This window comes from Paralichthys olivaceus, chromosome 9 (genome assembly GCF_024713975.1).
Source record: "Paralichthys olivaceus isolate ysfri-2021 chromosome 9, ASM2471397v2, whole genome shotgun sequence".
Lineage (NCBI taxonomy): Eukaryota > Metazoa > Chordata > Actinopteri > Pleuronectiformes > Paralichthyidae > Paralichthys > Paralichthys olivaceus.
In genome coordinates, this window is record NC_091101.1 from 13,471,285 (window position 1) to 13,496,318 (window position 25,034).

The 25,034-nt window shown below is 40.4% G+C and overlaps 1 protein-coding gene across 3 annotated transcripts in view; it reads left to right on the plus strand.

Moving 5' to 3' along the window:
• Positions 1-18,380, plus strand: part of macrod1 (mono-ADP ribosylhydrolase 1) — a 109,793-nt gene extending 91,413 nt beyond the window's left edge. For 2 of the 3 annotated variants that reach the window (XM_020085891.2, XM_069531148.1), the window contains 5 exons: positions 2,598-2,719; positions 5,341-5,371; positions 8,312-8,385; positions 11,448-11,529; positions 17,923-18,380. In XM_020085891.2, coding sequence (XP_019941450.2) covers positions 2,598-2,719; positions 5,341-5,371; positions 8,312-8,385; positions 11,448-11,529; positions 17,923-17,957 — 344 coding nt within the window. In that variant the 3' untranslated portion in view covers positions 17,958-18,380. Of the gene's footprint in view, positions 1-2,597; positions 2,720-5,340; positions 5,372-8,311; positions 8,386-11,447; positions 11,530-13,939; positions 13,970-17,922 lie in introns of all 3 variants that reach the window. The other variant, XM_020085899.2, reaches the window with a different exon arrangement.
• The last annotated feature ends 6,654 nt before the right edge of the window (positions 18,381-25,034 follow it).

The following is a 25,034-nucleotide window of genomic DNA, read 5'->3' on the forward strand; positions in this document are numbered from 1 at the left end:
CTCTGCCTCCAGTTTAATGCACTAAGTTCATTTATACTTTATTTATTCAGTTAGTCCGACTGTTTTCAGACAGAAAATAGTTATTGACTTAACAAAGATGCACAGTAGAAATTAATGTTTCATGTGCTGACAGAAAGACATAGATAATATAATAATGCACAAAGCAATTAGTAACCTTGAGAGACATCTTAGCTGTAAAGCTGCTGAGAGACACAAAGAAAACTCTTTCATTTTGTGCAGTAATAGACACACTCTTAAAGCATTTCTGTGAGATTCTTTTTTAAAGAGCAAGTCGAGAGAGCGTCTTTGGTGTCCTGATACATTCTCTGGCAGCCAAGCCGGAGGTCATAAGGCTAATTGGCTCACAGCTCCAAACAAACCAGCAGATTTCCCAATTTGGACACAAATCTACTTTTTTGGACAGTTAACTTTATAATTAATGACAAACACCCCAGACATTCAGGGTTTATTCCCAGATATAGATTTGAAAAATATTATTGGCACACAGTATTCCAACCAGTGCAGTGGTGCATTTATGTCTGCAGTACACGTGCTGTTAAAATGAGACATTTATTAATACCAGTGAATGAAGAATTCCTCTACTCCCACCAGATGAGTTGCATTGATGTCAAGTCTATCCCCTACTGTGTCCCCTTACACAACCTAATAAACCATACCAATGTTTTGGCAGTTTTCACACACGTTCTCACATACAGTCAATTTAGAGTCTTCAATTAACTTAGCCCCAATCTGTGTCTTTGTACAGTGGGAGAAGGTATAAAGAAAAAGTACCCAGAGAAATTACACGCAGACACAGAGAGAACATGCAAAGTCATTGTCCTGTGAGGGGCCCATTTTTGACTATTAACATACTTCCAACACTGAAATCTCTTATTGAGTAAAGGATCCAGGTTGTTTCTTGTGGCACTTTAAATTGTGATCAAGCATTGAGTTTCCTTAAACCACTCTGAGGTGTATCTACAACCTGGTCCAAGTCCATCTGTGCTAAATTGAATTTATCAGACCTTTCTTTTTAGAAAGGCACAAATCTGTGTATAGGGTCTCACAATTCAAACTGCATGTCAGAAAAGAAAACTCTCCATCGAGTCCAAGAAACTTTCTTCAGACCTCAATGTTGAAGTTGTGGTGAGGCATTGATCAGAGCCATGATATAAAAAGCTTTGAGTGTTCCCAAGAGCACAGTGGCCTTTATATTTGTGAAATGGAAGAAGTTTGGAAGCAACAGGACTCATTCTAGAGTCAGGCTTACAGCCAAACTGAATAACCGAGAACCTGTTAGAAAGACGACCATCTGGAAATCCAAGCAGTCTGTCTGGCGAACATCAGAGTCTGCTCATCACCTGGCTTATATCACCCTACTCTGCAGGATAGAGGTGGCAGCATCGTGCTTCTCAGTGGCACAGACAAGGGGAAGATGTCCAAATTTATGGAAGTATGAATGCACTCAGAGATCTTTAAAGAAACTCTCCCACAGAGTTGACCTGAGACTGGAGTGATGGCTCACGCTTTGCAACACAACAATAACACAAAGCATACGGCCAAGACAATGCCGGATTGGCTTCTGGACAAATCTCTGACTGTTCTTGAGAGGTCAAGAGAGCTCAAGACTTAAACCTCATAACCTAACTGTGAAGAGTCCTGGCATGGCAGCTCAGGCACTCACTATTCAATCTAACAGAGCTTGAGAGGATTTGGCAGGAACAATGGGATAAACTGTACAAATCCAGGTGTGCAAAGCTTCTTGAGACTTAACCAAGACGAATCTGAGCTGTAACTGCTGTGAAAGAGGCTTCTACAAAGTAATGAATCAAATTTCTGAAAGAAAGTTATTCTTTTATTAACCTAAAAACATGTTTGTGGAGTAAAAGCAAAAATGGCAACATAAGTGTACAAAAGTGCAGGAGCCTAAATTCTTTATGAAACCTTGTGCACTTGTGATTTTTCGGGCAAAGAACATGTGATGTTCATGAGAAGGTGACCTGTCTGCAAAGCTTTCAGGAGATTTAAAACATGGTAGGCAAGCGTCATCTATTGATGCACTCTATTGGGTTCAGGGTTAAAATGTATTTTTTTTAAAAACCACAAAACTAATTTTCAACAGACTCGGTGAAAGGACATAGCCTATTAGATTTCACTGCAGATATGAATTAAGGGGACATTATTTCAGTTGTTTCCTCTTGTTTGTTATAGGTTTTTTCTATATGTTAAAGGTCTGAAAGAATCAAAGAATGCAGTCCAAGCAAAGGACAGAGGCTAAATAGAGGAGCTGCAACAATCAAGAACAATATGAAGAAAGTGATGTAAATGTTAACATGTAAACCTTTAAAGTAAGAACCCAAATTAAAATGTTGAACCTGAATATGAGAGAGATTATCTGGCTACTATGAACTAGACATTCATGAAGTGTTTGGCCTTGGCGGAGGTATGAGCTATGTTTAGTTGTACTAGTTAATTAAAAGGGGGGACAACAATTAACAAGGTTGCTGTAACAAATACTGAATAAATGCTTGACTGACTGTATAAACTCAGGTTACAGTATATTTCACTTAATTTATCATCTCTCTCTCTCTCTGCAGATGTGATCCACACTGTGGGGCCGATTGCTCAAGGAGGAGTTGGAGAGGAGGAGAGGAAAGCTCTGAGGTCATGCTACAAGAACAGCCTGGAAACAGCCACTGAAAATGGTGCACGTTCTTTGGTAAGAAAGGCAGGATGAGATGAAGGGATGACAGAGTGACAATGAGTGAGAGCAGAAACCTGAGAGATTACTTTAAAAAGAGAAGGACGGACACTGGTGAAGACAGGGGACAAGGACAGTGTGACAAGATCCTACAGTTTTAACAGAAATCTGAGAGCTGAGAAGGAAGAGTCAAGATTTTTCTAACTACACACAAACTGTGTTAACTCGTCTGAAGTTTTATGAAACGCATCACGCATGAGGTTTCACAGCAGAGTGTTAAAGTCAAAGACAAACACTATAGCAACGCGAAAATAACTTCAGGGGTGTGGAAGAAGAAAGGACTAATACAGTATGTGGGAAGAGAGAGAATGAATAATTCAATGTTCTCACATCAACAGCAGAATTCAAAGCAAAATTTAATGTTTACTAATTGCAAACAATTAGTATTTTTGCAACAAGTTAACGTAAAGTTCTTGTACATTCCTAATTTTTGCCTTCTTATAATATTATAGATTTTGGAACAATGTATCAAGAGGCATGCTGACAATACTGTGATATCATCATTGCTCTATCTATCTAATATTTCCAGATTATTCCAATAATTCTGTCTGTCTGTATATATGTATGTATGTGAAATACATATCTCAAGAACCATTTGTCTCATCAGCTTCACACTTGGCATGTGTATTGTTAAGGGCCTGCTTTAAAAATGTGATTATGTTCAATATTAATTAACTTTAAGCAAACAGCCACCCAGCGCTATGTAGCAGCAGCAGCTGTGACGTCGATCAGTTCACGACAACAGGCGCGATCACGACAATGGGTAACCCCAGTTCGGGGTTCTGCTCACAGATCGAGTTTCACTGAACTTTGCCGCTGAACAGCTCTTTGTGCTGCAGCGGTGGAGAAGCTTAATGGTTCTGCAGAGACTTGTTGCAGCTCAATTACTGCAGGTCATTTTTACAGTTTTAGAAAGAGAGCTGGAACCAGCAGCACCACAGACCAAGCAACAGCCCATTCCAAACTGGCAGGAATGAGCACTGCACAAGATTTTAGAAACAGATGTTACTGTCGATTAAAATCAAAACTGCAACCGTACGAGCAAATAAAGTCGGCTCATATCGGATTTATTTATATTGTACATTATTAAATAACAGGAGAAATAAGACATTCATTGTGCTGAAGGCAAACAGACACGTCAGCCAAACATCTTGATATATTTTCCCTTATTTAACCCAGCAACACTGTTGTGTTTGTTTTTTTATAATAACCCCCTCAAGCCTTTTGTTACTGGTTCACCTCTATCGATTTCTAAGTTTACCTTCTCTTATTGAAGAACTTGTGAGTCATATCTGCTCTCACCCTGACATGCCAGCTTCACATTCTGGTCAAAAGAACAGTTCTTGAAACACAGAGAGCATCCTGGCATCTGCTCACATCCTCCCATGTTTGACAGCAGGTTGAGAATCTGCCAGACTTGATTTATTTTGAAGACTCCTGGTTGCATGACTCAACTCTTTGCCAGGGATGTGGCATGAACCTGCCTGATATGGATTTCAATGACTTAAAGTTACAGTTGTTAGATTTATATTATTCAAATGCTCATGTTGATGCTGTTAATCCGTTGTGTCTGTTTACATTCTGTAACTGCCTCTCTATTTGGTTGTTTTTATTGTTACTGTTGTACTGTCTTTCCTGAGCAGGGTTTAAATTACCACCACACACACGGGATTCACAGGAAACCATTCATGTCTGTACTTAAGTGTTACTGTTTGGAATTTTATGTAATTGATCCAAACCTCCTAATCTCCTGATGGCTCCCCTGGACAGTATCAGAGGGGTCTTAAGTTACTGCTAATGCAAACTGAACATCACTCCTGCTGCTGCTTCAGACTAAAGGATAGATTCATTTTTTCTTCTAGATAATCCCCTTATGCTCTTTGAGAAAGTTATTTCTATATGTACTGTTGTTCCTGCTGACTCTGCCGATAGTAACAAAAACAACTGGAACTAAAGACACTGTTATTTTGAAAACACACTCACCTGTTACTTCTGAAATCTAATGTTGAAGAAAAATCCTTGATGCATCCTTTTGTCCAGGTCCACATTAAAATGTAATGGGTTGTTTCTTAACCCATGTGCCACATTTCATGGAAATCCTGTCAGTAGTTCCTGACAGACAAATGGAAAAAATAGGTGAAAATACAACTTTCTTGGTGGAAGAAATAGCATAGATATAAACGTAAAGATTACAGCTTGACCTATTTGTTACTAAAATATACTAACATACAGTCAATAAGTGATTGTTTCCTCTATGTTAGTCAGCATGGGAACAGGATAACCAACAATTTGGACTCTAAGTTCATGTGAAAATCAGAAGATGTCAGTCAGGACATCATCAAAGATCCAGCAGTGTGATTTCTCTCTCTCTCTCTCTCTCTCTCTCTCTCTTGGTGGGTGGGTGTGTGTGTATGTGTGTATGGGTGTGTATGTGTGTGTGTATGTGTGTATGGCTGTGTGTGTGTGTGTGTGTGTGTGTGTGTGTGAGTGAGGGAGGGAGTGAGGGAGGGAGGGAGGGAGGGCGGTTATGTAATCAGCAACAGACTCTAACCACTTTGTTTGCCATCTTTTCTCTGCAGGCCTTCCCCTGCATCTCCACTGGAATCTACGGTCAGTGTGTGTGTGTGTGTGTGTGTGTGTGTGTGTGTGTGTGTGTGTGTTTGTGCGTGCATGCATGTTTAAATGTGTGTCTCATCCTCAGACCAGAACAAATGCAATGCAATAAATGACATTTTCATCTAGTGTGTATGAGTGTGTGCTTATTGGTCACTCAGGGCTTTAAACTCAAACTTGAGTTTTTTGTGTGACACAGAAAATCAATTTTGGTCAAACAACAGTATATCTGTGTGTCTGTGTTTATGCGCTGTTCACACTGGCTGTGTTTTCCGTTGAGTGCTTCTTTCCAGTATCAGTGTTTCTGTTTAGCCAGAGTGCTGAGCCGCCCGGTGCTACTTGTCACGTTATCTCCTGCAGCCCAGAGGTGGTTCTCTGATTAAGGCCCTGGATTAAGACTGGCAGATTAAGATAGATTAGACCAGAGATAGTGTCAGATTGACTGTAATCCCCCTTCACACTGGCAGGAGAGAGAATTAAGAATGATGCTTAAGCACTCCCCAGGGTGGGCCTGTTGACGACACACTCTTCCACAGCTTGAAACAGGAAAAGGCCAAAGTTGTTATCGACTCAGTGAGTTTCCTATGTCTTCCTGTTGTAACTGTGAATTTCTCTTTCTTTCCTCTGGAGTGTTTTGTTGCGGTAAGAAAAATTAGAGCGTAACAAAAGGTTATCTCATTTAAAATCAATAAAAACTACTTAACAAAGCTCATGTGACTACACCACCTAACGGAACAAGACAAAACAAAAATAAGAAAAATAACATAAAAATAAAATGTTAAAACAAACAACATCCGTTAAGACCAGTTAAAAATCATGTATTGAAAGGCTTTCCTATAAAAATATGTTTTGAACAATGATTTTTAAAGCAGGCTAAGTCAGGAAATCTTCTCCAGAGTTTCAGAGCCTCAGGTCCTGATGGCGACATTATGGTCACCTTTAGTTACAGCTTTGATTTAGGACCTACAAGCAAGTGTTGGTTGGACGATCTTAAATTACGGCTTGAAGCATATCAGGAGCTAAGAGCTCTATAAAATAACAGGGGGCCTGAACTGGCTGATCTTCAAAAGTTATTCAAAGAATCTTAGAATCAATTCTAAATTTAACTGGCAACTAATGAATTAAGTTATGGGCCCCAAGCTTGGTGTTGGTTAAAATATGAGCGGCAGCTTTCTGCATCAGATGTAAGTTATACAGAATGTGTCTGCAGCTGTGCTCATCACAGTTTCACCTGCTTTGGGATGTGATGAAATTGAGAAAAAAGGAATCTGTGGTGCCAAAAAGGCTTCCAGCCAGTCGCAGTGGTAGTTTTTGAATAATGCTACAGACGACCTGTTGTATTTAAATTGGATTTGAATCACTGAAAACCCAAATGTGTTTTGAACAAATTTAAACGTTACGAGAGAAAAAATATTTCACCAGCATTTCCCACTTCACAGACATCCAGTCATCCATCCAATGTCTAGAACAATAAGAAAAGTTCAAGTTAAGGATTTACAGCCACAGAGGCAATTACATTCCTTCCAGCTTATTAGACCTTGTTATAGTTTAGTGGGCAGACATTGGATGGGAATTATATGAGGTCACTTAATTTAATTTACTCAACTAAACAGTTAATGTGTATTGGTACGGATTTAATTTCTGACTACTTTCAGTAGAAACTTTTATTTTGATATTTATAAGTTTGAGCCTGGAAACCATCTGACCTGGTTGTACCAATTGTTACCAATTATCTAATGTTAATTTACAATGTCCGTGTGTGCTACATCACAGATTCATTAATCTTGTTCTGTGAGCATTAATGACAACCCTTGGAAAATAAAAAAATAATAATTTAAAGGTTCCAGATCCAATTGCAAATATGTTTTGATACCAAACTAGAAAAAATGTGTTCATGTCATTGTAGATGATCAGTGTGGATGGTGTGAGTACAATTTGCAGTTGTGTTACACATGGATCATTAAAACTGTTTGGTTAAAACTGAGTAAAGATCATGGTTTTGATCAAATATTTAAAAAGTAAATATGTCCTGTCTCATGCCTGGAGTCACTGTTGACTTTTTAATATTAAAAGAAGACCATGATCTTTCCTTAACTAGCAGGTGATTTGAACTAACTGAACATAAAAACCACACAACTTACTTTAGCAGCCAGTTGTGGATATTGTAGTAAAACAAAATGAAATATGATGATGCATTACACAATATTGGAATTTATCAAGTTTACAAATTCATTTCTTTAGAACATTTCCTTATTATGTTCTTATGAAGAGTTGATGTTGTTGCTGTTGTTGAAAGTCAATGAATGTAGTTAGTGGAAAAATTCACAAATTCTAGTACTTATTGTTCAAGCAAACTTTATTGGTTGAAATATAAATCACAGAAAGACAAACTTTTTTCTGCATCAACCTTCCCAAATCTCGTGTAGCGTGAAAAGTACATGTGTTTACACATAAACGATACACTGTTCAGTGCAAGTTCTCACCCCTGTGTATTCCTCTGTGTTCTGATGTTGAACCCTCTGTTTTGATGTATGGAATAATTACTGTATAATCCCCCAGCGTGTTTGTTAAGGCCGAACACTTTGCACCAGATGATGAATTTTCTCTGCCTTTGTGTTGTGTTGCTTTTCCAACAGTAGGGATCATTTTCTAGCAGCGAAAGGTCTCCTCAGCTGAGTGAATTAATGAGGAAACACTGTAGTTTTTCTCCATCTGTCTGCTCGTAACCAACAAGTGTGTTATGTCTGCATCTTGCCCGAATAGGCAAGTTGAGATGAAAGGAAGCGAGAAAACACAAGTGTTAGAATAATGAAAGGAAGAACTGAGACCTGTATGGAAAAAGAAAACAGTGCATAAGACCGAATGCAAACAGACGGATCTGTCACTGCATCTGTTCCATCGTGTGTATATTTTGATGTTGTGTGTGTGTCCCTGTAGGATATCCACCCGAACAGGCTGTGCACGAGGCGTTAGCAACTGTGAGGGAGTACCTGGATGCACATCATGACAAGGTGCGTACACGTGTGTGTGTGCGCGTCTGTGTGCTTGTGTCTGCATGATTGGTAAATTTTCCCTACCATTTCCTCCAGGTATTTTTCTTTTCACAGCTGTTGTTTTTGTTTTCTGGTGAGGGCAAGGAGAAGGATGAATTGAGAGATGCAGTGACACACACAGACACACCTAAACATACATTTAAACACACACTCCCAAGTTCTGTCTCTCATGCTCATGGCAAAGTCTGCGTTTTAATTAGCTCCTTGCGGGACAAACACACACACACACGCACACACTTTCTCTCTGGAGAAACGGCGAGCAAAGAAAAGACAAAATGATGGAATAGATGACTGGAGGGGAGGGACAGAGGGGAAGGAGGGGGCTGATGGGAGATTGGAACAAAGAAGAAAGTTTCCAATCAGTCGTTTACATGCTCTAAACTCTCCTCCCTCTCGTCTGAGGTCTCCTCCCACTGCTCTTTTCAATCTTTCTCTCTCTCTGTAAGCACCGGGCTCTATCACCAGAGAGGGTGTTGACGATGTTATTGTTAACGCTGGCGTCTCCAGAGCTTCTGCAGCGATGCCAGTTGACTGATGCAATCTCTGAGCTCAATAAACGAACATTAAACATTACATAATTTACCATAGAGTACAACAGTCAACAAGCCTTAAACGACTGAAAATAAGACAAGAATGCCAAATCAACGAGACGTTTATTTACGTTCGGCTCAGAAATAGCTCCACTGTGTGTTTTCTTTATTGGGGAAAAAGTTTTATTGTAAACAAATGAGATTGTGAGACCTACTTCATTTGCATGCATATATAATAAGACTGTTCACCAGAGGAAATTGCGTTTGCACTTGAATTGAACTGCTTCAGTTTTACAATTTTTTTAACAATGTGTTTTGTTGGGCTCGCTCTGGCTTGGAGAGCTGTAATGTAGAAAATGAAATTGAAAATGGCAGAAACACTAAGGCACAAAATGGACTGAAGGAGGGGCAATGTGCCAACAAGCTCCATCAAGTGGAATAAAAACACAATCATTTATTCATAAAACACAAACAAGGCTGTTACAAAAGGCTGCAAGAAAGTAATAACCAAGACAGCTCCAAGAGATTCAAAGGTATATTTTTCATATTGGAGTCAGAGTTGACCAGAAATAGGATGTTTGAGATTTTAGAAAACAGTTTCACATTAAATAAAATCCCAATGCTCAGTTTGTACCGTAGCTGTACTATAAACCGTATATAATGATGAACAACGCTTCTCTACTTCATCCCACTATCCAGAAGTGGAGCCAAATAACCTTCATTTGAATGCTGCCACCTTGTGGCAATGACTTCATTTGGAGCCAGTGTCTGCATTGTAGTGATCAGGGATGACCCTGTAGTAGCGAGGTCATGCCGATACCTACGCTCGACCAATCAGGAGTCAGTCTCACCTCTCTTTATAGCATCAAATAACTAATTGAAACCCAACTTATCGGATAGATAAACAAGAAACACACATGAGTGTTTGGTCCATGTCCCCTCCACCAACATGGATGAGGCCTGGTTTATGACCTCTACTGCCACCAGCCACCAGGGGGCAATTAAGATGTTTTGGCTTCACTTTTGGAGAGATGTTCTGTCGTCCATCTTTATATGGAGTCTATGAGGTGTTCATGCAAGCTTCTTCAGCTCTGTAATGAACACACTGTTGCATTAAACATACATCACAAAAATTTGGCACTACCTCCAAAACTCTTGGTCAGTAATTTCTGTAAGAGACAGGAATATTTACAGCCTCTGTGCATTCACGTAAAGACAGCCAGTCGTGGGGGAGCACATTACATTCACTTGAGGTTGTTACTAGATTTACCATCTCCAGGGTCCATGTTGCAACAGTGTCAAAATGAGCTCCCTGCTGCTGCCATTTTCTGGGGGCCATTTTGCATCTTCCCTCATAAGCATTTCCCTTAATTTGAATGAGGAAGGCTGCAAAATGGCACAAATGGGGGCAAGTTGCTGTGGGGGTTAGAAATTCCAAACCATAGCCGAGGGGATGCAGTTACTTACTGCACATTTCCATATCTTCCCTTTTAGCCTCCCTTCAAATCCTGGCAAGTGATCGTAATTGTGCAACAAGCTGGGACTGAAAAACCCGGGCTGCGGGCAAGCAGGCTGCTGAAATGTCTTTGAAAGCAATGAGACCTTAACTCCCACGCCAGGCAGAAAGTAATAGAAACAGCCTGGTTATAAATTGTACTACCTTGCCCAGAACGGAAAATCTTTGTAGAGACATCATGGTGGTAATAATGTTTGTCAGAGTCTGAGAAATAAGAGAACATGTTGGAGCTTATGTCCCTGGATGCATTATTTTACTGTAGCTGCTGTAGCTTTAATCATCTGACATATATTGTTATGTACTGTACTGAATGTCCACATATACAGAGCATAATGTAAATATTATAGACTAGAGAGCCAGGATCTAAAGAACACAAGAGCATAAAGATTGTTTATTGTCATAAAGTAGCTGCACTCACTCGACCAGTGTCAAGTGTGTGTGTTTGTGCGTGTGAGCGTGCGAGTGTGCGTGTGAGCGTGCGTGTGAGCGTGCGTGTGAGCGTGTGTGTTCACAGTGGTGGACAGGGTTTGATGCCATGGCTCTGGATTGAGTCAACTCCTGTTTGTTTCTCACACACTAATGAAATAGATTGAGGACCTTGTGCCAAATGCACACAAATGGCATGACACACATCCATTGACACACACTCTAATACAGTGCAAGTACTTATAGATCTACACTGAACTCCTTCCTTTCTCTAATCTCTTATTCATTTTGTCCACCCCCACCTCTCTTTCTCTCACCCTCACACACAAATACACCCTACAGCTCTCTGTCCCCAGCGCTCAGTGTAGTAAACACTGTCTTGTTGCATGATTATAATAGGGAGCTAATAGGGGAGCAATGGACTGATGCATTAGCTGCATCGTCCTGGTATCACTGCCACACAATGTCACTTTTACATTGTTGTTTCCTTGTAGTAAAGTGTCACTCTGTGTGTGTGTGTTTGTGCGTATGTGTGTGTCTGTGTTCAGCTGGACAGAGTCATCTTCTGTGTGTTTTTGCCGACGGATAAGGAGCTGTATCTGAAGAACCTCCCGCTCTACTTCCCTGCTGGTGAGTTTTCTTTCTCTCTCTCGCACACATGCACTATGGGATACACACACAAATACACACACACACACACACACACACACCCATATACAGTGAGAACAGCTCAGCCAAGCCCAGCTCAATTTCACTGCACACACTTATAGAGACCCATTCACAAACATGCACAAAGGGTACAAGGTCTTACCAAATATAATACACATATGTACAAATATATACACAAATACACAAATGCACACACACGTGATTTAGAGATACAACATTGACATACAGTACATGTGATGCATATTTGCTGTTTACTGGAATGGTCTCTCCCTTAGCTGACAATCTGAGAAACGGCCTCATTACTTCAATCATGAATTATTATATTTTATTATTTATTTGTTCATTCAGTCAGTTTAATTCTTCAGAGCACAGATTGCAGTGATTAATATGTCTTTGAGTCAAACATTTGTTCTTGTGAGTTAACACACGATGACAAATGTAAATCTGCGCCACACACACTAGCTCATGTAAATTATGCTGTGGAATGTTTCATTCAGAGACATACAGGAAATAATCTACAAATCTATTTCTATCTTTTTTGAGTTATTGCACCACTAAAATGTATTATTTCTTACCCGTCTTCTCTGACATTTACAGGAATTCCCAATTAGGGTGTGCAAAAAAAGTATATCCACATGCAGCTGAAGGGACTTAAAAAAATTAAATAATAATGATAAAATATTCATTATATACAGTCGTCTGTTTGTGATCTAAACATTTATTTGTTATTATTATCATATTATATGTAAGCAAACTCATGTCAGTTCAGTTAAGAGCTGGGTGCAGTATATTGATAGTCTAGATTAAAAAATCTGTCTGCACCTTTTACTACTCATTAAATAACTTTTGTTACCAGTGGGACCAACTCTGATTTACATGTAGCCTTTGTAAACCAACATGGATGCAATCAGATTTGTGGTCTGGCAAAAAGAGAGATGTACACAGATGAGCCAAAAAGAAGAAGTCTCGCCCCAGACACTGTATATTAAGGTGGATGACGTGGGGGCTCAACAAAAGTGAACCAAAACTATCTTGGTCATCCAGGGCTCATTTTTCTGGTAAGTTTGGGTTTAATTAGTAAGGAGTGAAACATGACTGGCAGCTGAGTCAGCAGGACCTCTATTCTGTGGCTCCATCCCTCGCTCTGATATCATTGTTGCAAGATGGCAGCATTTGTATCAGGCATATTTTGGCTTCATTTCTGGATAGTTGGAGGAAATGTGTTGTCTATCCTTGTAAGTGTATGGCCCTCACTCTCAGATGAAGTAAATAACGGTGGGTATCTTGTAACAACGTTGCATAGTCTGGGAAATATTAGACTGTAAGTGAATGATCAGTTCTTACAGTCTGTGTTGGATGCAGAAGAGATGGGCAGGTGTAAAGACCTGAGCGACTCTGACACCTCACATATTACAGGACTTGTAGGATGTAGTTGCTAACATCCTCATGCCAGATACAACACAGCACCTTCAACCTTCAGAGGTGTAGCTGAGTCCATGCCTTGGCAGGTCGAAGCTGTTCTGGCAGCACATAGAGGACCAGCAGCATATTAGGCAGGTGGTCTTAATGTTTTGGCTCATCAGTGTATACTGAACATATGTGGCTCAGTGTAAATGACATTACAGCTGGATTTTATCAGTATATCAGACACCTGATGGGAAAAATGTAAAAACTGCGTGGAGCAAACTGAGGGAATCTGCACACAGTCACCACACTCAGCTGTTTTCCTTATCACCTCACTCTCGGGACTAAGGCAAGAAAAATGTTTCCCAAGACACTGAACTATTCTTTACTGTAAACTGTACGTTTTCAGACATGCACTGAAGTGTGGACATTTTCCTGAAATGATCGATGGGCCGTCTGTTACCGCAGACTTTTCCTACCAGCACCCTATTAAATGTTTGCATGAGCCCATGTGAGAATACAGCAGGAAAATATACAGAAAATCCACAGCGAGTGAGTAGGTGTGTTGATGGCGTTTCTAATGCACAGCGAACGTAAAACTGGAAAAATACAAATATCTCAGGATGCAGAGGAGGTGCCATACACATAGAAGATGACAGCAAAGGTGTCAACTTGGAACGACCACATGATTCGAGAGCTTTTACCGGTAAACAAGAACATGTGATTTCCACGGCTGAATTCCCACATCATGTCCTGCCTCCTGCATTTTCTACTCAGACGCCACATTTCCCTGCTGTTGTGAATGTGTCAGACAATCTTCTGCTGCATTTTCATGTCTGAAAATGACTCTGAATGACTCTGTCTGGACCTTTTATTAAGCATCAGCCGTTTGCTTTATTTTCAAGTTGAAAAATTGATTCTGACCAGTCATCTGTGTTTTGCTTTCGTTTCTGTGTCCACCCTTCAGCCTGACCAAGGGCAGCAGCTTATTGTTCAGGTAACTGATTGATTGATTGATTGATTGATTGATTGATTGAGAGAAATAACTACATTTAGTCTGATAGTAGATGGACAGCTTAACTCCTGTGTGAAATATAAAGGCGTCACAGAGAGAAACTCTGAAACATTATGGGGGAAAAAAAATTAAAAACCTTTTTTGCATTCTGTGCATTCTAAATGGACACCATTGGCCTCAAGCTAGTTCACAAACTTCTGCTGTGGATGAAAATTTTCAAATCTTTTTCCTCTGAGGTTGAAAAGTTTCTGGTTTAAATTGGGAAAATAAGTGACAGCCAAAATGTAAAGCCTCACAGCGTCTTGGCTCCATCTGTGCGTCTTGTCTCACCTACTTCTCAAAATGGACTAAAGTGAAAGTAGTGTGCCATCATTGCAGATTGATCTGTGTGGTTAAATGAAGTTTGGTAAATACGTAAATTTTAATGTTGGCTTGAGCTGTGACATGATGACTTCACCCATTTGTTTTGATTACATTGGTGATTGATAGTGTTATAATGCTAAGCAGTCTGGGCTCCTGAGCCTGATCAGTCATTCACTCAATTATTCAAATTAAGCATTGGTATTACAACTGCAGACCATAACCTCTAATGTCTCGCTTTACCACTGCTATAAATCAAACTCACCTCTCGCCTCAGAACAGTTTGAGAGATGGCATCTCAAGCAGCTTTCTGCTTTCATAGAACTGCTTTTCATCTGCTGCTGCAGAAATAAATGTTCAGAAAGCTGCTGAGGAGAAATCTGACAAATGCTTAGTTTTGTGTGGCTGCATCTCATTTGATCAGAAAATTACATTTCATTTAGACTAGAATAAGTGCCTTTACCACCTGCCTCTGTCAGTTCTAATGACTGTACCATGCAACCATCGAGCAATTTGTATGATGCCTCCCCGTCCTCAACCAAAAATACCATCCCCTTAAACAACCAGGGGATGGTATTTTTGATTTTTAATTGACCATCAGCAGCGCTGGTAGAATTTCTACCTGTGTCGTTGGTCGTTAAAAAGATTTTACCATCTTCGGCAGGCAGACAGGATTTAGCATAAACTAAGTAAATACCACTTTCACTGTGCACGTTCATGCAACAAGCATTCAGTTCTCTCCTGCAGGAGTGTTGTCCCAGATCAGCTCCAAAAGTTAGTCATCTGAAATTCGAAATTCCATCCCTGCATTATTATTTTACACACACACACACACCATTCCCCACCTTGGTAAAAATGATCAAATCGCCTCCTGGTTACAATGATCAGGCTTAGTTTTAGTAACTCCAGTCTCCAGCATTAAATAATACATTCATGAAATGAGAAAAAAATATTTTGAACAAAGATGAAAACAGACAAACCTTAATTCGCTCTACTGACGACAACAACAACAACAACAACAGAAGTGATCACAGTGAAGCAGGGTTGAGCCGGAAACCAAAGGAAGGAGCGTGGTGTTTAATTTTAAATGGAAGGAGAAATTTCATGGGCTCAGTGGCAGTAAAGTCAATACAACAGAGAGATGCCCCCAGGGCTAGAATATATCACTCAGAACAAAATTAATATGCATGCTGCTCAACAGATACATATATAAAGAAGCAGTATAAAGCAGCAGCAGCAGACAGTTTCACACGGTAAAACATATAAGACAAAAACAAACCATAAACTGAGAATCAAAAATATTTCACTTACATGAAACAGACGAGGAGTTGGAGAAGAGTGAGACAGAGAAGAGGAGCTTCATGTTAAAAATAAGAGCAGAATCCAAACAACTTTGAAGCCGTATCTCTCGCATGAGCTTTAAACTCACTGGGGTACGAGTCTTGATATTTTTATCTTTTTGGGGATTTAGGAAGGAATTCTGTCTTATTTCAATGCAGGCCTCAGGCAAGATCAGTCGCTAACACTAACAGCATCTCAAACTGTGATGCCCTTATAATTTAAATACAGTATGTAGGGAGATTAATGGGACGGGTTTTGTTGATTACAATGAAACAAGGATGAAGAGAAAGCACCAACCCACAGTAACACACAGTAGAATGTGCAACTGTGAGTCTGAGTTCAACAGTTTGCAACAAACTGTTTTACACAGAACCTCAGTGTTTGGAAAAGTAAATTAACATTCACATACAAGTAAAGATTTTTATTTAGCTTCAAAGAAGAGATAGTTTCAATGTAATGTAAAATGTGTGATTGTCTGAAGGATGTAGTTTAAAAAGTCTGCCATCGATCCAGTCCCCAAAATATGATCTCACTGAGAGGTGAAAAAAACAGAATGCCAGAAGTTAGACAAACGTTAAGATCTTCATCACTTAGAGATGCAATGATTTACATGCGTGTACATGATATTACAATAATGATATTGTGATTTAATCAGAAAATTTCTTATAAACAATATTTACGACATAAGCAGCAGCGAGAACCTGTGCTCGCTGGAGTTCCTCCCTCTGAATCCAGCCGATAGCCTCGCTGTCGACCATCACCACACAATCTCCACTAAAGAGGCAGCTCCTCCAGGTCTGTGTGTTCTTCCTTCACATGTTTTGGTGCTGATGAGCCAACAGATGAAGTGTTAATTGTGAAATGATAAGAAAGTATTATTCAACAAGATGCTCAACATTCCTCATTTTAACTTAAGACTTCCCCCCTGTAAAATGACACACTTATTTCTGATATTATGATATTATTCTCAAACTTTTATGACTTTATTCTCGTAATATAAAGATCTTATTACCTAAGCCAAGCAGGTTATGAATGGATTACCATAAAACTTGGTGGAAGGATGTGGTATGGGTCAGGAAAAAAGAGATAACATTTTTGTGCAATCCTAACTTTTCACTTTCTTTTACATTTCCTCCAGTCTCCCGGATAATTATCAGACACTTCAAGGGAAGTGATGTCTATCAGTGTGAGAAATTTGGTGCAGCTTGATTGAACTGAAGTGGACTGTTGGGCCTTGGTGCGACTTTATTCTTAAAATATCATTTTTTTTTTCCATTTAAGTGGCCCTGATATTAAGTCGTACACTGTGGTCTGCATACTGACTAGACAAAGAAAAAAACCCACTGATAAATCCACTGTAGCAGTGGAACTAAATGGAAAAAAGCTGAGGCAAAGTTGGCAACTTGCTGATGTTTCAGCTTAAGTGATATTTCTCTCATGAGTTTGTTGAGAAACAAAGTGAGAATTACACTTGAAAACCAGATTCTAAAGAAGAGTTGATGTTGTTTTCTTCCATGTTTGCCACAATGACTTTATGAGGTCATAATAAATCAGTTTGTGTTTACAGCTTGTTTCTCAAAGCTATAATATTCAACTAATGCTGCTGTTCAGGCTCATGCATAACATTAGCTTGATTTCATGCTCAGTTTGTGAAGTTATTTTATGTCATAAATAACAATGAACCACCCAGCGTTAGAGGTGGTTGGTCAGTTTTCTTACAAAGTGTCATGTGCAAGCATGAATCAGCACTTTTAATCTCTGCACTGGGTTATTTGACTAATAAGAGATTGTTTTCCACAGAAGCAGGTGTGTCACTTTAAAAACCAAAAGTCGATGCTAGCTCACGGTGTCTTTCTCGTCTAATGGACGTGCAGCAGATTTTGTAGCAGCAGTGAGTGAGCAGTAGCGGTGCTTGGCTGGTAGATGGACCGGAACTGTCTGTCTGTGTGACAGAGCTGCTGCAGGCGGGCCTCCAAGTCGCCGCTATAAACCTTCTGTGTCTCCAACACCTGGCACTACACTACACTGGCTGACGGATTGATGTGTGTGTGTGTGCGTGCGTGTTTTTGCATGTTTTGAAAAGTGTCTTCAGCCATATTGGACTGGGGGTGACTATTCCTCACTAACAGATCCCTCTGAAGCAACCAGGTGCTCCAGTAGCCAGACTGTTATTAACCAAGGTGAAATGCTCTCTCCCCTTGTTTTTTACTTTTCATCCTCTCTCTCTCTCTCAGCTCCCACAGAAGCCTCTGTCAAGAGTAAACTCTGAGAGTGGATTTGTCAGATTTTGTTGCCGTGGATACACACCGCTACGCTCGACATCCAGATTCCTCTTCCTCGCTGTTGACGCATTTCAAGACCTTCCTCAGCTGGAAGACAACTGCTAAATGGTTGATTGTTGATTTTGAAGCTTAATGTCACCGTGTTAAGTGCACATCAGCCTCTCTGCAGATGTTGATTCAGTTTTTTTCCACTAATGCTTCAGGTAGTGTCGAAATGAGAGGTTTGAAATGATGCTGATGAGTGGGACTGTGTTCCCTCAGCTGAACTCTTAACTTGACCCTTATTCTCTGTGACCAGTTGCTTTGCAGCAGGTTTACAAGCTGAGTCCTATGCCATGTTTGCTTTTTGAATATTGGGATTTCACTGTGAGTGCATCTGACAAAAGCTTATTAAAATGAATTCCACTGGCTTCTGGTGTGTGAGAATTGATTATTTCTCGAGATGCATGATGTATGAATCACTGAGCTGAACGTCACAAGGGAAAACTTCACATGAAGATTTCCTTCCTTGTTTCTTCATGTCTGTATGTGAAGGGGAAAGAAAGACTGTGATTTTCTGTCAGCAGGGGTGAAAAAGCACATTTAATCCAGGACTGATTATAATTCAGTACAATTTTATTTCTATTTTATGCTTCTCTTATACTTCTACTTATAATTTGGAGGATTGTATCTACCTGACCACTATAGGTACTATTTACTTTGAAGATTGAGATTTTACACACAAAACATATGCTTCTGCAAATAATACCCAGTGTTAGCATCAGTAAGACTGGGTCTATTTAGGTCTATACTTTGGTGACAAATATACTTTTATATTATGTTATATATTATATATATTTATATTATGTATTCTTTTACCATTTATATGTATGCTTGTTTTTAAATGCAGAAAGAAAGGTTCCTAATCTCTTAATGCCAAGTCTCTCTGATTTAAGTTGTTGTGGCAGACTTGCAGTTTGCTGCTTATGATTACATCTAACAGCTCTAACAGTCCAGTCCTCTCTCTGTATTAGCTTTTGATTTTGGTCCGTAGCCTTCAGGGAGATCTCCGGCTCTTTAGCTGCTAAATGCTCCACTATGTTCACCAGCTGGTCACTGTCTGTCTGCTGTTTGGTCCTGAGCAGGTTGTTTACAGCACGTTTGTTCAAGTGTTCTCGCTAAAAACAGCTGCCTGTGTAGAGTATATTGAGTAAATAATGACGTGAGGCCACACGGTGAATTTGTAATTGGACAGGATGAAATGAAAAACTCACTATAATTCTCTGTAAAGCCGAGGTGAGCTGCAGATTGAGGCGATAATTCTAAAGTGTGTCCCAGGTTTTCACATTGTCGTTTGATGCACTGTTACTGTTTATATCCTCTAAATATAATTGACTGATATTAAGTAATAATGTGAATGCAGATAATAGTATTAGTGGTACTACTATCACTTGAGTTAAGGATCTGAACACTTCTCCTGCAGGAATATCATTTTACAGTCTTTCACTTTGATAGCTTCACTTTATTTTTGGGATGACTGCAGCACCTGTTCATTTTTAACAACCGCCATCAATCCTCCCCCTTCTCCCTCTTTTTTCCTCCTCTATATCCTTATTGTCTGCATGCTGTCCAAATCCCATCCACTCCGGCTGCCTTTCTGCTTGTCACAACACACCATATGTGTGTTTATGCAGCCGCTATCATGCTTCTCCCCACAGCGCATCTGTATGACTTTTTAATTGTTTGTTGCAGGATGTAGCCGTCACATGTCGGCGGGATGCAGGCGGTGATTTGTGTGAAGCGAAATGAGTGTTTAGCGAGCCACCTTCCCGCCCCATGACTTTCATCTGCCAACAGCCATCTTTATTGATTCCAAACAATCTGCCACGGTGGCGCAGACGCACAGGGAGGAGGGAGGTGGAGAGCTAGGCCGCAGGAAGGAGAGGGGTGGTCGGGGGGGAAAACAAACTACAAAGAATATCAACAGGAAATTGGGAGAAGCCTCCTTTTTTGTATAAAAGCTTCATCTGTCACAAAGGGGATTGTCTTTTCCTCTCCTGAGCTCTTTGATTCTCTCCATGTCTGTTTTCTTCTCCCTCCCCCTCTTCCTCCTCCTCTTCCTCCTCCCACTCCTCATGTCTATTTCTTGCTTTTTTACATGACAGGAACAGTGGAAAAAAATAAACAGATGGAAGAGAGAGGGATACAGAGAGAGAGGTAGGATGTTCAAACTGAGAGAGGGGAAGAGGAGAGAAAAGGTGGGGATGAGAGGATGCAGAGCTGGCGGGAGGATGAAGGGATGGAGGGAAAAAGAGGGATGGGGAGCCTGATGAACTCATCTAAAGGCACTGTGGGTTTTTTAATAAGCAGCAGACTGTGAAGCTACTCTGACGATTCACTCTGAATAATGAGAGAGATGGGGGGAGAGAGACAGAGGATGAGAGGATGAAAAGACAACGAGACTCATTATCCTCCGACCAGTTTTCATCACTGTCCCATCAGTAATCTCTCCCTCCCTCCCTCCCTCTTTCCTCCTCTCTAAAACAGTCCACAGCTCTGTTTGAGATGACAGATGAAGACCAATTACGCTAACGGTTTAGTTAACTTGAAGGCTGATTCCCTGCCATCTTCCTGAACATACACTGATAATCCTGTTGGCCCTGGAAATTACTCGCCGCTCACAGCCCGCCAACACACCCGTGTGCGTTCGAGGGAATGTGTGTGTGCACCTCATAATACCGTCGATGGCAAAAAATGCTGTGTGCAAACGGCTGTGGAAGTGTTTGTGAGGGACAGGGTAGAAGTGTGTGTTGAAAAATGTCAGCTGCTTGTTCAGTTAACAGCATGTGAAGGGGGTGAACTCTCTGGTGTTTGATGAACAATTTATTTCAGGTTGATGTTGCTGACTTTGTTCTCTGCAGTTTAACAGGTTACTGCGTTGTCAACGTTTTCTTGGCACTTAAACATAATTGTTGTTGTTCTGCTTGAGTTTCTTCCTGCAGGGAAGATGTGGAATAAACTTTGTAAGTCTGTCCTTTACTTTACTTTATTTGGCATTTTATTCTAAGTGGCTCTTATTCACATCCTGTAATTTTCTGGTGTGGCTAAGATGCTCCTACATATAAAATGAGGGAGATTTTCTGCTTTTGCAATTTTAACTCTTTATTAAAATTGCAAAAGCAGGTTTATTGTGCTAAGCCCTCCAGATGTGTGGTTCATTATTCTGTCTCCGGTTGTGTTGTTGTAAAAGCCTGGAAAGTGCAGTTAATCACAGTGTGATAAGCCAATTTGTTTATATGCAGGTTTTGTGATGTGCATCACATAACGTGACACATATCTCTCTGAGTGCATGTGCTGGATAAATAAAGATTTCTATATGTGGGTTTTTCTTCATAATGAAAATGTGGTGCTACCTGACAGCAGCAGTTGTAATCACTTAGTGTTGGAGGATTGTCACTCTCTCATCTCTTGTCGTTGGACAAAATTTAGGGGCGAAAATAAAAGAGCGGAGAGCTGCACATAATAATAATAATTCAGATGCAGCCTTTTTATTTTAAAGATCAATGTTTTGGCACAGCTTGTCCTCTTAAGAGCTGAAATCACTGTCTACGTTTGCTGTGTTTACATTTTCATTTGATTAAGTGTCCGCAGTGAGATTTTTACTTTAAATGAAACAGTGTTGATGATGTGTTTTTGTTCCTTTCTCTTTCTTTTCTGTTTACTGCTGATAATTCCATTTTTACACTATTTCCTTTGCACTACTCTCATCCTATACACCCTCATGCCTGCATTACCCTACTATGTTGTAATGTGTACTATGTTTAGAATACTTAATATGTTGCATACTTATATAAACTTATAGTTTCTTTTCACTCTACCTATATGTTTGCACCAGGGATTCAGAGAGAAATGGTATTTCAATTCCCTCTATGTCCTGCACATTTGGCAGAATTGACATTAAAGTTGACTTTGATAATTCCACAGTGGATTGTAGAACAGTCCCCTTAATTTTTTAAAATAAATTTACTATTTACTAGTCTTTTTTGGGATCTGCAGCAAATTACAAACACTCCCTTTATATGCCCAAACCTGTTAAAGCTCCATTAATTTTTATAAATATTGTCAAGTCCTATCTCGCAATGTTTAAGAAAGTGAAAAACAATTCTTGGATCCGCTCCATGATCCAGAAAATGTAATGCAATATTCTTTGGGTTGTACCCCACCCCCCCACAAAATATCATGAAAATCAGTAGTTTTTGCTTAATCCTGTCAACTCACTTACACCATTCACTTTTATTTAACCCCCTCTGTTGGAGTAAAAGCTCTTTCACAGCAGAGCAGTGGTTATGAAGATGAGTAGATTTTCTTTTTCAATAAAAAGTGAGAACTTACTGTCTGTTAGCGAACAGGCCAAGCTATTGAGATGATGAGTTTGTTGAGTGACTGTCAGGAACCTTGTTAGCTCTGACATCTATGTTGTCCCTCTTCAATAACACAACATGGACACGCAAATATCACTTTGCTGTGTGGCTGCCACTTAAGAATAAATGTCAGCAGCAACTAAACTGTACAGTTTCTCATCACAGCAGTGAACACACATATATTCCTCATTCATGTTGTAATATTCTAACCACGTGTAAGATTTGTAGTTTTTATCCCAAGTCACCATCATGAGGACAGTTCACACTGCTACAATGTTTCCTACTCGGTGAAAAGGAAAAACAGAACCTCCCACAGTTTCTGCCCAGCTACACAAAATCCATTGTTACACTAATACAATCAATTCAGCTTATTCAAAGGAGCTAGTTTGTTTAATTGTAACAATTCACTGCAAACAGAAGAAAATCATTCAGCCTAATTGAACTACAAATATAACATCTAGGAATAATGTGAGCAAACCTCTATTTAAAAGAAATTAACTTTAACCAACATTCCTGATCCCTTCCATTCTTACAGACAGCAACAGAACATGGAAGTCATTCATATAAAGTAACTCCTTCATGTTCTCACTCAGTTAAGATGGATAATGAAAATGAGGTTTTGAATCAACTGCTTTATAAGGTGTTGTACCAGCCACATGTTTGTTATTTAAAATGCATTAAATCACATTGTAAAATGTGGATTAGGGCAAACAAAGGTAGCTCACGTTAAGCTGAATGTCATGAACTATAAAGTGGGATAGGAGTTTTATGAGCAGCACAATAAGTCTATTTTTATGTCAAGATGCAACCAACACAAAGAGAAACAGTGGCTTAAGTTTGAAATCTCTCACAGGCTTATTTAACACAGCGGCCGTGCTACCACTGCCATGTCACATTTATATGTAAATACATTGTAATGGTTGTGGTAGAGTGTAGGTGCAGTTTGCAGGCATGTGTGCGCAATCAGTGTGTATTAGTGAAATGTTGCAAGCCTTTCAAATTCTCTGCGAAAGATAATCGAGTGTCGGCAGCAAAAAGTGGGAAGAAAATAGCGGGCGGCACTCAGAGGAGATGAGGATCTGGCAGTTAGGTAAGTCGGGTGATGTGTATGGATGAGGCCATGACGGAGAGAGCGAGAGAAGAGGGAGGAGGGTGATGTTTACGGGTGGGGGGGCAGCGAGGCCAGTAAACTGCTTGTGAAATGAAAATGGCTCTTTAGCAGAATCCAGGACACTTGGGCTCTGCGCTGGATCAATGTCTCTGATTTACTGTCTGAAAGCCTGTCAGAGCGAAAGAGAGGCAGAGGAGGGGGGGTGGAGGGGGGAGGCTGGACAGAGAGAAGTTAGAGTGTAGAGGTAGAAGAGTCCTTTAATGGAAGGAGAAAGAGGAGAGACGGGGTGCGGTAGGGATGAAGAGGGAAATTGTCCGTCAGAGTGACAGTGCGAGGAGGCAGAATCAGAGGGATTGCCCCTCAAGTCCTCACGGCTGAGATACAAAATCAATCTGTCGAGGTGACGGGGAAGGGCAGCCTTGTTTTGAGCAGGGAATTGGTGCAGCCTTTTTGGGTAAAATCAATAGGGGACACATGGTGCCTCTTAAATCCTTACTATCCCACAGAGGAGATCTGTATTGACTAACAGAGGGGAGGATGTAGGCAACACACAAATCCTTAACTTGATCTGGATGGAAGGAAGGAAGGCGGGGTGGTGGGACAAAGGAGAAAGGAAAAAGGAAGGGAGGAAGGAAGGATGGAGCAAACTAAAGATCAAGGAACATGGGAGGGAGGAACAAACAAACAGGAAGGAAGGAACATCCATCCATTCCATTTGAATTTTGAACTTGATGGCACCTTAGGGATCATGAAGGTTCTTACAGTTCATCCTCAGGGGACCATGAATGTCTGTCTCACATTTCATGTTGATTTATCCAGTAGCTTTGTCTCAACCTGCTGCTGCTGCTGCTTTTACTTACTAACAGTCGGGAGCTAATCAAAGTTTTCAGGATTATTTATCCACAGGGTTTTTTATTCTCGTCCTCATAGGTCACTAAGGCGACTTGTTTTCTTAATACTTGTTGCCTCAGACTATTTATTGTTCATCTATTGAATTGTGATTCCTCGTTGTGTGTCTGTATGCGATGTGTCTCCCCTGTATCAGACTGTGTGAGTGTGTGAATACAGAGAGGAGTGTGTTGCTGTATCTCTGTCTGAGTCAGTCACACACACACTCACACAGACACAGGTGGAGGGAGCTCTGGGGCGCAGGGCGACAGGCCGGGCGTCTCGACAAGAGTGTTTTCCCGCACCCTCAGGACACAGAGAGTCTGGGTGGGCGGGGTGGGGGGTTATTTTATTTTTATTTTGAGTGTTTAATGTATTAAAAGGGGCTGGGGTAATGAATTATGATCTTTAATGCAGAAACCGATCGATACCACCCAGAGAATAAATCAGCTTTTACTGAGAGCGTCAAAGCCCCTTAATACACTGGGGGAGAGAAAGGGAGTGCATGAGGGAGGAGGAGGGAGGAGGAGGCACGACGGGAGCTGCAGGGACAAACTGTTATGAGAGGAGCGATCCTGAACGAAGCAGAGAGAGAGAGAGAGAGAAAGAAGAGGATGATGAAACAGAGGAGAGAAGGGAGAGATGGATGGAGGCTGGGGGGGAAG